The sequence below is a fragment of the Dryas octopetala genome, chromosome 7 (genome assembly GCF_963921425.1).
Source record: "Dryas octopetala chromosome 7, drDryOcto1.1, whole genome shotgun sequence".
Lineage (NCBI taxonomy): Eukaryota > Viridiplantae > Streptophyta > Magnoliopsida > Rosales > Rosaceae > Dryas > Dryas octopetala.
Window position 1 is genome coordinate 1889452 of NC_141372.1, and position 15930 is coordinate 1905381.

The following is a 15930-nucleotide window of genomic DNA, read 5'->3' on the forward strand; positions in this document are numbered from 1 at the left end:
TCAAAAAAGAGAAGCATCTATATAATGTATCAAACTATCAATCTCAGAACCATCACCAAAGAGCCAACAGCTTTGTACTCTGTGTAGTTTCTTAACTAAAAATTACCAAAAAGACCATATATGAAAACCAAGATTTTGTTTTACCCACAAGCTTTGTGGTTATGAGAATATAATGAACAATGATGAGGAAGGGACAAATCTGCTGTAATGCTAAACTAGCTTGATGGTATTAAGTATTAACATTATGATATGTAGCTAATTTATTCAAGCACCCAATAAAGAAAATCACCTCGAGGTCATCACAGAATTGCATTACTTAGCAAACTGTTTGATGAAGGTGAGCTCTGTTCACTCAACCATGGGTCTTGGACACAAACTGGTGAATCATCCTTCAACTTTTCTTTTGAATTGAAGCTGCCAGCTCCAGTCTGCAGCACAAAGATACTTCTCTCTGTTTGGCACTTACTGATATTCAGAGGCTTTTGATCACTCACACTAGATGAAGAACCGAAAGAGGAAACCTCTGATGAAGCTGTGTAAGTGTTTTCTTCAAAAGATGCCCATCTACTTAGCTTGGTTTGCTCTTGTTAAATTCCTAATTTATATGGGTTTTCTTGTAATTATAGGAATAGATGTATTTGCTATTTAGACCCTCACTTGTACAGGTATAAATACCTCTTTTATATGATTAATGAAATATGCTGAAATTATTAAACCCTAAACACATTGTTTGATATGGTATCAGAGCCACCCAAACTCCTATTCATCAGATTTAGGTTTTTGGTGGTGTGTTAGGGTTGATCTTGATCTGTTTTATTGCTCCTTGCGTGCCCAGTTAGTTGAATTGTTGCTGGGTGCTGGGATTATTTTTTGGTCTTACGTGTTTTTCTGCCCGCCACTGCTGAGACGACGCAGAGGTTGATCAGCCCAGGTTGACGACGCTGCTGCCGGCTGCTGCCCAGACGACGACGACGCCGCCGCTGCTGCCCGCCGTTGCTGTCGCCGGCCGTCGTTCTGCTTGCATCCAGAGGGTGACGACGTGTGCAGAGACGACGCCGACTTCCTGTGTGCAACGCCGCTGCCCAGGCGCTGCCCAGACGCCGTTCCTGTGTGCAACGCCGCTGCCCAGACGCTGCCCAGACGCCGTTCCTCTTCCCTTGCTGCGCCGCGACGACGACGCACTGCCCAGACGACGACGACGCCGCCGCTGCCATCCAGGAACGCCGTTCCTCTTCCCTTGCTGCGCCGCCGGTCTCTTTTGCTGCGCCGCCGTTTTTTCCTGACGCCGATCCTTGTTGCTGCGTGTCAATCTTCCTACTTGCAGCACTAACTGGTCCTTCAGCATCCTGCGTGACATGGTGTGGCTACATGGTGTGGCTGCTGGGATGAATTGACACCTGCTTTGTGTGCTTTGTGCTGCTGCGTGACACCTGCTCTCTGACTTGTTCCGCTGCTACAAATCCGTTTCTTGGTCTAAGTTTTTTTGTTTTTTTGGGTATCATGGCCGACTCTTCCAAGACTGATGGCAAGAAGTCTGAATTGAGTACACCCCCTACACTTCCTCCGGTTACTTTTAATGACTCAGTAATCACACCAGAAAAGCTTGATGGCACAAATTATGGTGAGTGGGCTTTAAATGCACAGAATAAGATCCGAGGCCGGAAGCGCTGGGGTTTAGTTTCAGGTTCACATCCTATGCCTACGGATCGTGATTCACCTGAATTTGAGGCCTGGGAAGATGAAAATTGCATGGTTAAGTCTTGGCTCTTGGATGCAATGACCAAAGATGTGCGTTCATTGTTTATTCGTATGGCGACAGCCAAGGAGATATGGGACGCTCTCAAGAGGCAGTATTCTGTGAGTCAGGATGGTTCCAAGGCTTATTCACTCCATTGTCAGGTTATTTCCACTCGTCAAAATGGTCGAACTATTATTGAATATTATGGTATATTGCAGAAACTTTGGCAGGAGGTGGATGCAATTCAACCTTGTCCTATGGAATGTTCGCGAGATATTGGGTTGTATAATGATATTGTTAGTGCTAATCGGCTATATGTTTTTCTGGCTGGGCTTGATTCGCATTTGGATAGTGTTAGAGGAAGGATTCTTGCTACCTCTCCTCTGCCTGATCTTCGTACTGCTTATGCTATAGTGTGTGCTGAAGCTAATCGCCAGGATGTCATGCTTGGTGGTCCTACTAATACTAGTATGGCCATGGTGGCCAGACCCTCGAGTGGTAACCGGTTCGGTTCTAGAAAGAATGAGACTCGGAAATGTACTCATTGTAATGGTACCAATCATGTGGTGGAGAAGTGTTTTCAACTTCATGGGTATCCGGAATGGCATCCGAAAGGCATGAAGGCATCTCCAGGGGACTCTCCTTTTAAGGCTACCCAACCGGCTCCTAAGGGAAATTTGGTCAATACTTCTGTTTTTGCTGCTAAGTCAGGTATATCTTATTGTGCTTTGCGTACTCCTGCTAATTCTTGTACAAATACATGGATAATTGACACAGGTGCCACCGATCATATGACTTGTGATAGATATGCATTCCAATCCTTGTCATCTAGTAGTCCCAAACCATTCATCACTAATGCCAATGGTGTGTCTTCTCCAGTCCTTGGCATTGGCACTGTGTCTGTTTCGTCTCTTACCTTGTTTAATACCTTGTTTGTTCCGTCCTTAAACTGCAATTTATTGTCTGTTAGTCAACTCACTGCTTCTCGTGGTTGCGTTGTTGTTTTCTTTCCTACTCACTGTATTTTTCAGGATATTCATACCAAGGAGAGGATTGGCAGTGGTAGAAGAGATGGGGACTTGTACTATCTGGATGGTGATACTTTGGGTCTGGATGGTGTCAGTCAGGCTCATCATGTTAGTGGTACTCAGTTAGTTGCAAATAAGAAGAAGATCTGGCTCTGGCATCAGCGGTTGGGTCATCCTTCATTTAGTTATCTAAGGCGGTTATTTCCCTCATTGTTTCGTGGTTGTAATTTCCAGGATTTCCAATGTGAAACTTGTGTGTTGGCTAAGAGTCACCGAATAGTGTTTTCTTCTAATGATAATAAATGTGGAATTCCTTTTGGTTTGGTTCACTCTGATGTTTGGGGACCTGCCCCTCTTTCTACTTGTAATGGTGTTCGATGGTTTGTCACATTCATCGATGATTGCACGCGTATGACCTGGGTTTATTTTCTTCATAATAAAAGTGATGTATGTGGAGTATTCCAATTGTTTCATAAGATGGTGAGAACTCAGTTCAATCATTCGATTCGTATTCTCCGCTCTGATAATGGCGGCGAATATGTTAACAAAGGATTGACAGATTACTTTGGTTTACATGGCATTATCCATCAAACATCTTGTTCTTATTCTCCCCAACAGAATGGGGTGGCTGAACGGAAGAATAGACACTTATTAGAGGTTGCTCGATCATTGTTGATTGGCGGTCGGGTACCGACTTTCTTATGGGGTGATGCCCTTAGCTCAGCCGTGTACTTAATTAACCGCACTCCATCTAGTGTTCTCGATTTTCGGCGCCCATTGGATGTCCTTGCTGCTTCCTGTGAGCTTCCGTCTATTTTGCATTTGGAACCTCGAGTGTTTGGCTGCGTTGTGTATGTCCATTTACATGGGCATCAACGTACCAAATTGGAGCCCCGAGCTTTGAAATGTGTATTTGTTGGTTATGGTCGTGCTACTAAAGGATACAAGTGCTATCATCCTCCGTCTCGACGGTTCTATGTATCTATGGATGTTACATTTCATGAGGAACATTTTTTTTATGAGTCTTCTGCATCTTCCCTTCAGGGGGAGAACGTTGGTGAAGGGTCGAATGCCATAGATATGGAGTTTTTCAATGTTTTCAGGTTACAGGAAGAAAAGGACGAGCAAGGTAGTATCGAGCGCTCAGTGGGTACGGTGGGTGACATACCTCCTCTGGTAGATCAATCCTGCTTACCTACAGACTCGGTGGTGCAGTGTGACAGCAGTGATCGTTCTGACTCCTCAGTGGTTGGAGGTTTGTTTGATGATAGTACAACTCTCAGTCCTCATACTTCACCACTGATACAATCTTCTCCAGAGATGTCTCATGAGGTACATCCTATTTCCCCTTCTTTTTCTGATGATTTGAGTATCCAATCTGAGTCTGAGCCTGACACCTCTAGGTATAAGCTTCCACATAGGTCAACCCGAGGTATTCCACCTACATCTTATGAACCAGATCCTAACGCCAAAGCCAAATACTCTATAAATAGTCATATGTCTTCGCATAGGCTATCCGAGTCATATAAGTCATTTGTGCATCAATTATCTTCTGTATCTGTCCCAAGAAATTTGCAGGATGCTTTAGCAGATTCAAGATGGACTAAGGCAATGGCAGAAGAAATGGAGGCATTGATGAAAAATAGAACTTGGGAGTTGGTTCAGTTACCTAAAGGGAAGAAACCTGTGGGATGCAGATGGGTCTATGCGGTTAAACATAGAGCTGATGGTTCCATAGAGAGGTATAAAGCTCGTTTGGTTGCCAAGGGGTACACTCAGTCTTATGGAGTTGACTATCAGGAGACATTTGCTCCAGTAGCAAAGCTGAATACTGTGAGGGTGTTGCTGTCTCTAGCGGTTAATCTGGAGTGGCCTCTTCTTCAGTTTGATGTCAAGAATGCATTCTTGCATGGCGATCTTGAAGAAGAGGTCTATATGGATCCTCCTCCTGGAATTCCTGAACTAGAACAGTCTGGTATGGTGTGCAGACTAAGAAAGGCATTGTATGGCCTGAAGCAATCACCAAGAGCCTGGTTTGGACGGTTCTCCAAGTCTATGAAGGCTGCAGGCTATAAACAAAGTAATTCAGACCATACACTATTCATTAAACGAAGAGGTAACAAGCGTACTGTACTCATTATATATGTGGATGATATGGTTTTGACAGGAGATGATCAGGAGGAGATGGCCTCGCTACAAACGTACCTGGCTTCTGAGTTTGAGATGAAAGAATTAGGTAACCTGAAGTATTTCCTTGGGATTGAAGTAGCGAGATCTTCACATGGTATTTTTTTGTCCCAGAGGAAGTATGTTCTTGATCTCTTAACAGAAACAGGTATGCTTGCTTGTAAGCCTGCTGCAACTCCTATTGAGCAGAACCATAAGTTGTTTGAAAGCTACAATTCTGCTCCGACTGACAGAGGAAGATATCAGAGACTTGTGGGGAGATTAATTTATCTAGCTCACACTCGACCGGACATTGCCTATGCTGTTAATGTGGTGAGTCAGTTCATGCATGACCCACGAAAGTTACATATGGATGGAGTTGAGCGTATCTTGAGGTATCTGAAATCCGCACCAGGTAAAGGGTTGTTATTTAGTAAACATGATCATTTGGATGTTATTGGATTTACAGATGCTGATTGGGCAGGATCAGCAGATGATAGAAGGTCTACAGCTGGGTATTTCACCTTTGTTGGTGGTAATTTAGTTACTTGGCGAAGTAAGAAACAACAGGTGGTGTCTAGATCCAGTGCAGAAGCGGAGTATCGAGGTATGGCAAATGGTATTTGTGAGCTCCTATGGCTGAGAAGGTTGTTGATAGATTTGGGGTATAAACCCAAGGTCGCTATGAAGTTATTTTGTGATAATAAATCTGCGATTGAGATTGCTCATAATCCGGTTCAACACGATCGTACGAAGCATGTGGAAATTGATCGTCATTTCATTAAGGAGAAATTAGAGGCTAAGATTGTTGATTTCCCTTTTGTGAAATCTGAAGACCAGCTGGCAGATGTTCTTACCAAGGCTGTGTCGAGTAGGATATTTGATTGTTCACTTATCAAGTTGGGCATGTGTGATGTTTATGCACCAACTTGAGGGGGAGTGTTAAATTCCTAATTTATATGGGTTTTCTTGTAATTATAGGAATAGATGTATTTGCTATTTAGACCCTCACTTGTACAGGTATAAATACCTCTTTTATATGATTAATGAAATATGCTGAAATTATTAAACCCTAAACACATTGTTTGATAGCTCTAACTCAGCTGCCACTTCTGTCATTGAAGGTCTCATGTCTCTGTGAAATGCTAGACATCTAAATGCCAATTCGGATACCTTATGCACTGATGAGAGGGTCCAAGAATCCATATGGGGCAAGAGGAATGGATCTATGATCTCATCTAAACACCCCTTTCCAATTCTGTCAGTGGCTAGAGCAGCCAAATTCACTTCATTTTGGGGCCGACTAAAGTCCACTGCTTTCAATCCTGTTATGATCTCAACAAGTACAACACCAAAGCTATATACATCGCTCTTATCTGAAAGATGAAAGTTCTGATGGTACTGAGGATCAAGATAACCCGGAGTCCCCTGCGGAGCTGTTGAAATGTGGGACGATTCGGCCATGCCAAGCCTTGAGAGACCAAAATCTGCAACTTTGGCCTTGAAGTTGAAATCCAAAAGAATGTTGCTTGACTTGATGTCTCTATGATATATTGGGGGCTTAACAGCAGAGTGGAGGTGGGCTATTGCTTGAGCAGTTTCAGTGGCAATGGTGAGGCGTGTTGGCCAAGCAAGCCCATCACCTCTCTCCCTTTGTAAATGTTGACATAATGTTCCATTAGGCATGAACTCATACACAAGAATCTGTTCACCATGTTCTATGGAGCAACCCAATAGGCGGACTAGATTCGTGTGCCTTACAGAGGATATGAGTTTGATCTCATTCATGACTTGCTCAATGCTCTCACTGTCTCTATGTTTGATTCTTTTTATGGCAACCCATTCACAAATATCGTGGAGTTTTGCTGCATAAACAGTTCCAAAGGCTCCAGTCCCCAGCCTTTGTTTCTCTGAGAAGCCATCTGTGGCTTTCTCGATTTCTTTGTAGGGATAGATGTTAATTTTGCAGTTGCCTGTAGCTTCAGTTAGACGGCGTCTAGTGAAGTGTCTAATTTTCATTTTGGATTGCCGCCGAATGAAACAGAATATTAAACCCAGACTGACCATTAGAGAAGCTCCAAGAAAAATGCCTGACAAAAGGAGATTCCCAGATTAAGAACAAATTTATAGTTGTGAAAAAACTCATGTTTTAAATCATTATACAATATTGCTGCTAGCTCATAGATGGGGCATCAATGCTAACAGAACTGATATGCAGTTTTTTTTGGCGATGAAGATTGGTTGAATGAGGCATGGAAGTTGTGTCTAATTCATTGCCTCAGTTGGGCATATACACATACAGTTTGGTATACGAAATGAGACCTAGCTAGTACTAACATCATACAAACTCATTTGTGTGTGTTTGTGAGCTCCCCAATGGTATATATATTGTGCAGGTACATTGAAAGATTAGTTCCACTTGAGATTTCCTTGAACAATTAATATTTTGAAACTCTACTTTGCATCACTCTTAAGCTAGCTTTGGTTCTTGAATTTGTACATTATATTTTGGGTTGTTTCACTAATCAACTACCCATTGTACAAAAACTTCAGAAAGTCGTAACCCATCAAAATTCAAACAGTACAATGTATCCAAATCTGAGTTCCTTTAGTTGAAGTTGTCAACAACAAAAGTAGTGGTGGAGAAGCAAATTTTTATATATGTACTGTTTTCCATTAATTAATTAGTTCCAAGAGGAGTTAATAAATTACCTCCAACCAAAACGATGACTCTGGCAGTTTTTCCACATTGCCCAGACATGTATTTTGAAGCGTTGCACGCCGATTGGGCTGTTTACAAAACACAAGTCATATAACATTAAGACTAGGATTTCACATTCACAGTACAATATAACATTCTGAAATATATGGATGTAACCTTTGAGCGTCTCTCAATCAAGAATTAATACGAGTCAATATCCACAACACTAGCTATATATTACAGTCAACTTGATGCATAAAAATGATCATCACACATTCACACCTATCTTTTAATTAAAAAAAGTAGCTATTATTTTAGTCTTAAACAAAAATACTTTTCGGTATAATTATTTTCAGAACAAAAATCATGCCGTGGCTAGATTTCTTCCTGCCATATTTATACAATTGTTACAAAGAATATTACAATGGATCTATACAAGGCAATATTATAAAATACATCTAATCAAAGCCCAATCAAGAGGAATCTAATCAAGGAGAGAAATTATAGTGATGGATCAATCAATGAGAAATGTATATGTTTAAGTGATTCTCGTTCATGATTGAGTATATTTTAAATTTTTAGTTGTTTTGGCCTGAATGATTGAGTAATTTAAGGGATTGGGTATTTCACTATTTTGTGCAAAATGAAAAGTTTAAATTGAACTTTGTATAGACTTATCCTAAATAAGAACCTTTACGTCCAAGTACAAGGCATACAATTTTTATTCATTGTTCTTAACAATTGATGCCTAATTCTTTTTCTTTTTTTTTGGTCAAACAATTGATGCCTAATTCAAGATCTACATTTTCTTCAAGTTTGACAAAATTTAACTAACCTCAATGACGTTGGTCACACTACAAATTTGAAATCAATGGTCAAAATCGCCTACTGACTCTGGGCTAGAGGCCTCCGTGGCCTTTTCGTATTTTTGTGCCAAGTTGATGGCAATACTTAATTAAACATATCATTTGGACAATTACACTTCTCTACGCAATTGCCAAAAGATGCCTAAACTCCATCTAACTCAATGACTCATGTATATTAGGTAAGATTATCTATCCTTCATTCCTTCCTTTCTCTTTCTTTTTCTCATACGAGACAAATAGGATAAAAAAAATACAGAGAAAAAGAAAAGCTCCTAAATTTAAAAAGGAAACCATTGACTGCTGTGGGCTAAGTTGACCCCATAATGATGGACCGACCCCACAATTTGAGTTGCCATGATGTTAACGATCACAATTGCATTTTATTGGGCCCATTGTCAGGGCCCAGTTCGTTACATGCGCAATTTTGGTATGATAAATGGGGAAATTTCCCTAACTCAAAACCATATTCTACGCATTCCGTATCTGGCTGCTAAAGCAAATAATATAAATAAAAAATTTGTCGTCCAAAATTGATACGGACAAAAGGAAATATAAAAATTTGACATGCTTGTTTTTCAGGCTGTGTTCCTAGCTAGGCTCCTAATAATATCTCATTGAAAACAATTTTGTATCTAAGCAAATAAACTTTTTATATCTTGGTCTATAATTTCAAAGATATATTGAGTGAGTTAATTAAAAACGGATGCTGTTATTTCCACCGTCGTCTTAATTGACGAGTCTAATATTTTTTTTAGAAAAAAGGTTTACCACATCATCCGTTAAGATTGTTTAAATAATTTTATTCGTAGCACCTATAATTAAGTATAATTGATAATTAATTAGGCAATAATGAAGCATTCCGGCTGAAGAACTAACCTTTCCGGCAGCCCAAGCTGGACTTATACCCATCTCCGTCGAAGCCTTGGTTGCACTTACACCTGTACCCCTGACTCCCTTTGGGTGACAAAACCAGTGTACAATTGGCGTTCGTATCACAGTTGCACGGCCCTTCAAGCCACCACCCCAACTCCACCACCTCAACCTCCAGCATCACCGGCACCCCCGTGGTGTTTGACACCGGCGCCGATATCGACGACAAAAAGTAGTTACAGTCCTTGTGCTTAACGGTCTCGAAATCGAGAAACTCAATCGCCTTATTACTTTCGGCGTAGCAGCTGAGGCTGCTGTTGTCGCTGCAGTTTGGCGGCGCGTCGAAGCGCGCCTGGACGTGGATGTTGGGAATCTCGCAGCTGCTGGAGGCGGGTTCGTTGGTGCAGTTTTGGAGGAGAATTGCGTTTCGCTTGGAGGGGGCGAAGTTGGGGCTATACAACTGGTGTAGGCTCTGCAAGGGACGTTTGCATTGGCTTTGAAGGGTGATTCGGATGCTGTCGGGGTTTAGGGACTGAACTGGAAACTCTCCAATGAAGATGCCAACGTGTGCGGTGTCGCCGTGTGCGGTGCAGTTGAGGCGGATTTCGCAGCCGTCGGAGAATCCGAATGGGTATTTGACGGGTTCGTTTTCCTGGCTTGGACATGACCGGTTGCAGTGGGTTGATGCATGGCTTGTGATCACCAGTCTTGGAAGAAGAAGAAGAACAATTGTTATGAGGGCAAGAATTGTCATGGAATTCAAGTACTGGCTTTCAAGAAAAACAAGAATTATGGGACTCAAGTGTTTAAATGCATCAAATTCATAGCAAGTAAAGTGTCAAAAAAACTAAAGTGACACAATTTCTTAATTTAGTGACTTTTGGGAGTGATTGCTTTGGTTCTTCAACAGCTTTGATATTGATTGAAATGGATATTGGAGAGGATAGGAACCAATAAAATGTACAGAGAGAAAAACAGAGAGAGAGAGAGAGAGAGGAGGGAGTTTCCTCTTTCCACACTAGAGAGGAGTCTTGTCTGTGACACCAGTCTGTGTCTTCTTTGTATAAAATTGGCGTTACTATATATTTTATCCTAAGATGACAAAACTTTTCCTTTCAACATTGAACTTTAATTTGGTTGGAGACACGAGAACAAGGTGGGATTAGAGTTGATTAATTTTGTTATACGACGACTAAAATGAAAAGTTAGAAATCACGCTCGTAAAGTTGGGCATGAGTATTGTTTCCATATCAGGGTTTTTTGTATGATGATAATAATGAAAATTACACTATAGAACAAAGATTTGACTACACGGATTTTTAAACTTCAGAAATATACAACACCTAAAAATTTATTTTTCTGTATTTTTCAACCTCAAGATTTTATTTTTCTTTATGTTCCAAAAGTCAATGAAAATTACGTGCCACGCGCCTTTTCTTTTGACTGATGCATCCTCTATAAATGTATTTTTGTACAATGAAATTTCTGGCCCGTATGGCAAAAATTAGGAAGATCAAAGAAGTCAAAGCGCTTGAATTTATTTCCTGTCGAATTGGGCAATTGTGACAGCTTGGCTGCTTGAGCTTTCTATTTTTCTAATTAATATGCAAATTAACTTTGCTGGGTTTTTCTATTTTTCTTTTAATTTCATTTCAAATTTTTTTAATAAAAATCCTTACAATTACGGGAGCCTGATAAATAATTTATTTAATCACCTCGGCCTTTGGCATATTTAATCCAAGAAACCAAAAATAAATATATAAATATAAAATGGCATAATTAAAGTCAATCAATTTGCTGAATTTTTTTACATGGTTCTCAGCGGCTATGATTGTTTTTCTTTTTGTGGCCAATAGATCTTGGTTTTCATGATCATCAAATTTAGTGGAATGAATATGATAGAGGTAACTGGACAAAAAAAATAATGTGATAGGGATTGGGTGTGAATGTGGGTGGGGCCTTCACCTTTGAAGATTGAACAACGTAACAAATTCCCCGTGATCTTAAGCATTACATGTACACTATTATATTTGTACGTTGGCCAATTTGTAATATTCTACACGTACAGCACCGTATCATTTATATTGCACACGCAATTGGACTCATCACCTTGGTCGACTGTCTGCCTTGACTTAAATGCTTGCTTAAATTGAAAAAAAAAAATAACAAAAAAAAAAAATTAAAGCTTTTTTTTTCCCCATCACTTGGCAGTAAAATTTTGTAAATACAAAAAAAAAAAAAAAGATAAATAAAGCAAGGAGAAAAATAATCGATTCAACAACAATTATTGATTTTGGGTAGCTCTCAGCATTCTTGTTTATTCCTAATATTTAACTTGTCACAATCAGCTTCTAGAAACCTCACATTTTCTTCATTATCGATTTCTAGAACACTCACATTTTTTTATATTTATATCTTGTGATTTCAAATACTAGAGTCTAGACCACGAGAATAACAGTAATAAAGAAATTAGTGGCAATTAATGTATGTCGAGTAGGCGAAAGCTTGAAATATACAGGCACCCAACCAAATATAGGAACTATTGTCTCGTTTACAGAAAACATTTTGAAAAAACAGAAAAACAAAGAGAAAAGAGAAAAAAATAACGACAAAATATTAGTGTTGAAACAAATTCTCATAAAAAAAGAACAATAATACCACACTCAATGAAATTATCCCTGTATTTGTCGGTGTTCACTGTTTACAAGTTGTACCGGTTTATGTGGAGAAGACTATATAGTATACAAGGAAAATAGAATATCTGCTCCAATAATTGTGTTAGATAATTCTAAATTAATTAACAGCAATTAAAATAAACACACCTACTATCAAATCCCTAAAATTAGAAGGAAGGAATAAAGAAATATAATCTTCTAGCAGCCATGGTAATTTCAACAGGGACTGCCCATCTGAGAAAATAAAATAGATAGGAGTGGGGCACTCAGAAAACTTTGAAAAGCGCAAAAAACAAAATATATCAATTTTGGCGATGAATAAATAAAAAAAGTATTGGAATTAATTACAGTAAATTCGTAATCGATTAGGTATGCAGAAGAATCATCATCCTAACTATTAGATAAATAAAATAGACAAAAAGGATTAGGGCAGGTTTGAATCACCTCACTACAAGGCCCTCGATCCGGATCGATGAAGCAAGCATTAGCTATAGCAAACGTCTCTGAGTTTCAGTATGATGATGATGATGCAAAAATACTATACAAAATGTAAAATGCCTATTTTTCTTTTCTTATAATGTTTTAAATAAAGTTTTACAGACTCACAATTTGATATATATATATATACAGAAATGATCACTCGCTCACCATAGAGCTGGGAATTCTCCGCTCACCACAAAGCGAGGAATTCAATGATCGGGACAATCCATTTTTAGGTCCATCCTTGAGGGTCGTCCCTATAAAAAATCAGCTAAATCGATAATTGTTTGGTTCTCCAAACTTTGCAGACAAATACAATTCGTCAGATAAGGTAGAAATGATGTTAACAGTAATACACTGGCTAAACAGTTTCTGATTTAACTGATTTTTTGCAAAAGTGATATTTGAATGATGTTCTAAAATATGGACGATTCCGATCATTAAAATTCGTTGCTGGGTAGTTCTAATAACTTAATATTTTGGGACATGTTGGTAACATGGTATTAGAAGAGATCTAGAGTTTGAATTCTCCATGACCTAATTCTGTTATTAGTATATGTTTGCTCTCCATATACATGTTAGGATTCTATGTGAGAAAGGGTATTAACTTAATATACATTTTTTTTACTATAACTTAAAGCTTGTGAGCTAGTACGTGGTTGCCTAACATTGAGAAACATCATCTTGACTCTTAAAGAGGCTTTGACAACTTGAGTGGTACGTGATGCAAGTACTCTCAAGACCTCCACTAATCTGTTAATGTTAATTTCCTTAAAAATTAGAGAAAGTTGAAAGAAGTGACTAAGTACGTTAAAGTACCAATTTTAGTTACTGCCTCATAGATTCGTGATTCTTGCAATTGGATTAGGGAAGCAATTCTGCACGTTCTTCATATAGAAGTCAATGGATTCCACCAACGAATTACACTAAAATAAGAAAATACAAGGATGGTTCATATCCAATTATCCATAACAATGTGATGGAATATAGGGCCACTTGTTTAACTCTTCCCACACTCCGGGCTTTTTTTTTCCTAATTATTTTTTTCTGCCGCAAATGATTCCTCTTTTTGGAAAAATTAAAAAACCAAATACAAAAGGCTAGGCCCAAGGCCATCTCTGGATGCGGAAGTTGACAGTAGCCCAACCCAAGCCTAATGTTTTGGGGCCTGAAACACAAACTGAATGTTTTTGGACCAAATCATCCATAATTTCATAACCATAAAGTAATTAATACGAAAAAATGCTAAAAACTCATGTAGTAGAACAATATTATTCGAAAATAATGTACAAATTTCTTCTTCAGACAGATAAATTTACACAATATACCAGATAATCCAGTCTACGTGCAAATATAGATTTTAAACATATTTACAAAAGCATTAACGCATTTCTGAACACCCCCACCCAAAAAAAAAAAAAAAACTACTACAAATTAAGACAGGGTGATATAGATTTGATGGAGGGTAGGCTTAGGGAGCAGCAAAGGCATCATCGACCCACCTCTTTTGGTGGTGGTCCGATGAGTTGGAGGAGAAGGGGGAGGTGAGAAAGGCTTGAAGAGCGGTTCGAACTTTGTTGGCGCGCTTACGTTGGCGGATACGCCGCAGAACCTGATCTTTATCTAGGGTTTGGGAGGTGTGAGTGGGCTTTATATACACATGGCTGCTGATCATATGGTTTTGGATTTCTTCTGCTGGGTCTTCTTGCTCTTCTTCCTTCAATTTCAGGTTCACAGCTTCTGCTACAGAGGATAGGGTGGTCTTCGGCACCATAGAAGAGGAGGAGGATGAGGAAAACATTGTGAAGGATTAATGTGTTAATTCTAGATAGGTAACTAAAATAAAAGAGGCTGTGAAGTAGGAAGGGAAACAACCACTGAAGGTAGATTTAAAGGGTGAGATATTCCTGGTGCATGGAGTATTATAAATTATAAAAGAGACAAAGATTCTGGGTAGGTCGGTGAGTTGCGAGGTTCAAGGAGCTAGGGTATATCAGACACTCTGACTGTACAGTACAGTATGTCTGACAAAGTCGGTTACTAAAAATAGAGGCTACGTACGGAGGAGCAGTAATACTATACGGTTCCAGCACTAGTACAAGTTTCGTGAGTTTGGAATTTGAATTCCAACCGTATTTGATTAACTTTTAACTAAACTTTGAAGCATAAACCAACAGTAACATGTGATTCTTAATTTTTATTGCCTTATTGGGGTGCTCTTAGTGGGTTCTATACTTCTATCCATGTCATATCACTTTTTTTTAGGATTAGATTCCACATGTAGGTCTCTTTTGTATTAGATTTAAATATATCTATTGGATATAATTTTGATTTTTTTTCCCTTCCTTACCAAAAAAAGGGTTTAATTACTTTGGAAAACTTACAAACTAGGGGGATCGGGTAAGGCCAGTTTGGATGATCGTTTAGAATAGTCCTCCAGAGTCCAGATTATAAACATCGGGCTCGGGCCTGAGATTCCCCGTGACATTGAAAGCGGAGAGTGGGCTTCAAACAAACGGTCCGGCCCATTTTAAAGGCAAGGGACTGAAATGTTATTTAAAGGTCAAAGGGCCCAACACTTGATATCATATGGATCATATAAAGGGCTTTAAAAAAAAGATAATAAATAGGCCCATTATTCCAAACCACTTCAAGAAGAAAAAACCTCATTATGAATTCATGACATTGCAGTCAAAGTAAAAAGAAGGAAAAATATTACGAAAAAAGTGAGTGAGGATAATAGTATAGAGATAAAGTTGGATCAATCGATCTCACCAATTTTATATAGAGATAAAGCTTTACCCAACTTTTTCATCTTGTTAAGTTTATATACATAAGTGTCGGAAGATAATAATATTTTTGACATTTACAGTAAAATTCTTTTTTAGTTAGTGTGGCTTCGTCTATGCATGTGAAACAGATAGAAACTTGTTCACCATTAAAAAAAAAACAGATAGATATTTATCTACGCATCCAGGTGTCCTGCTCCTGCCTACATAAAAAGGTGAGTTCTACTAGTTGAGTGTAAGAAACAAAGCTAGCCATGCATTTATATTAGAGATCACAAATTTCTATTATTAAATAATGAACCAAGACTTAGTAATTGTTACCCATTATTATGGGTTCTTAAATGAGGAAAATTACGTGTCAGAACTCTGTAGAATTTAGAGAAGAAAAAGAGAAAAGATCGAACAACCCTTTTGTTTCTATACGGATCATGATAAGTTTCACCCTCACTGTTTGGAAAAGATATTTTGGCGGTGCTTCTCAAATGTTGAGTTTGGTTGAGATTTGAAAGAAAATAAATTTGAAAATTTAGTCATGAATCATGATAAACATTAATTCAAGATCAAAAGAGAACTGGGAGCTACTTAGCTGGCTAGGCCAAGTGTCTCCAGGCCAGCTG

The 15930-nt window shown here is 38.9% G+C and overlaps 1 protein-coding gene across 1 annotated transcript; it reads right to left on the reverse strand.

Moving 5' to 3' along the window:
- On the reverse strand, window positions 1–10343 carry LOC147278302 (wall-associated receptor kinase-like 14). The gene is made up of 4 exons (XM_086251397.1): window positions 9376–10343; window positions 7645–7722; window positions 6013–7022; window positions 1–581 (listed from the first exon to the last, which is right to left on the reverse strand). Exons 1-4 carry the CDS (start codon window positions 10121–10123, stop codon window positions 300–302), a joined length of 2118 nt encoding a protein of 705 aa, XP_086107523.1. The 5' UTR covers window positions 10124–10343; the 3' UTR covers window positions 1–299.
- Window positions 10344–15930: the final 5587 nt, after the last annotated feature.

What these genes read in the sequence shown, in the direction of transcription:
- LOC147278302 (XM_086251397.1), bottom strand. Translation starts at nt 10,123, where the DNA reads ATGACAATTCTTGCCCTCATAACAATTGTTCTTCTTCTTCTTCCAAGA. An exon ending in CAGCTTGGGCTGCCGGAAAG is followed by an intron (nt 7,723 to 9,375) that starts GTTAGTTCTTCA and finishes TTTTGTAAACAG; the next exon opens with CCCAATCGGCGTGCAACGCT. An exon ending in AGTCATCGTTTTGGTTGGAG is followed by an intron (nt 7,023 to 7,644) that starts GTAATTTATTAA and finishes TCCTTTTGTCAG; the next exon opens with GCATTTTTCTTGGAGCTTCT.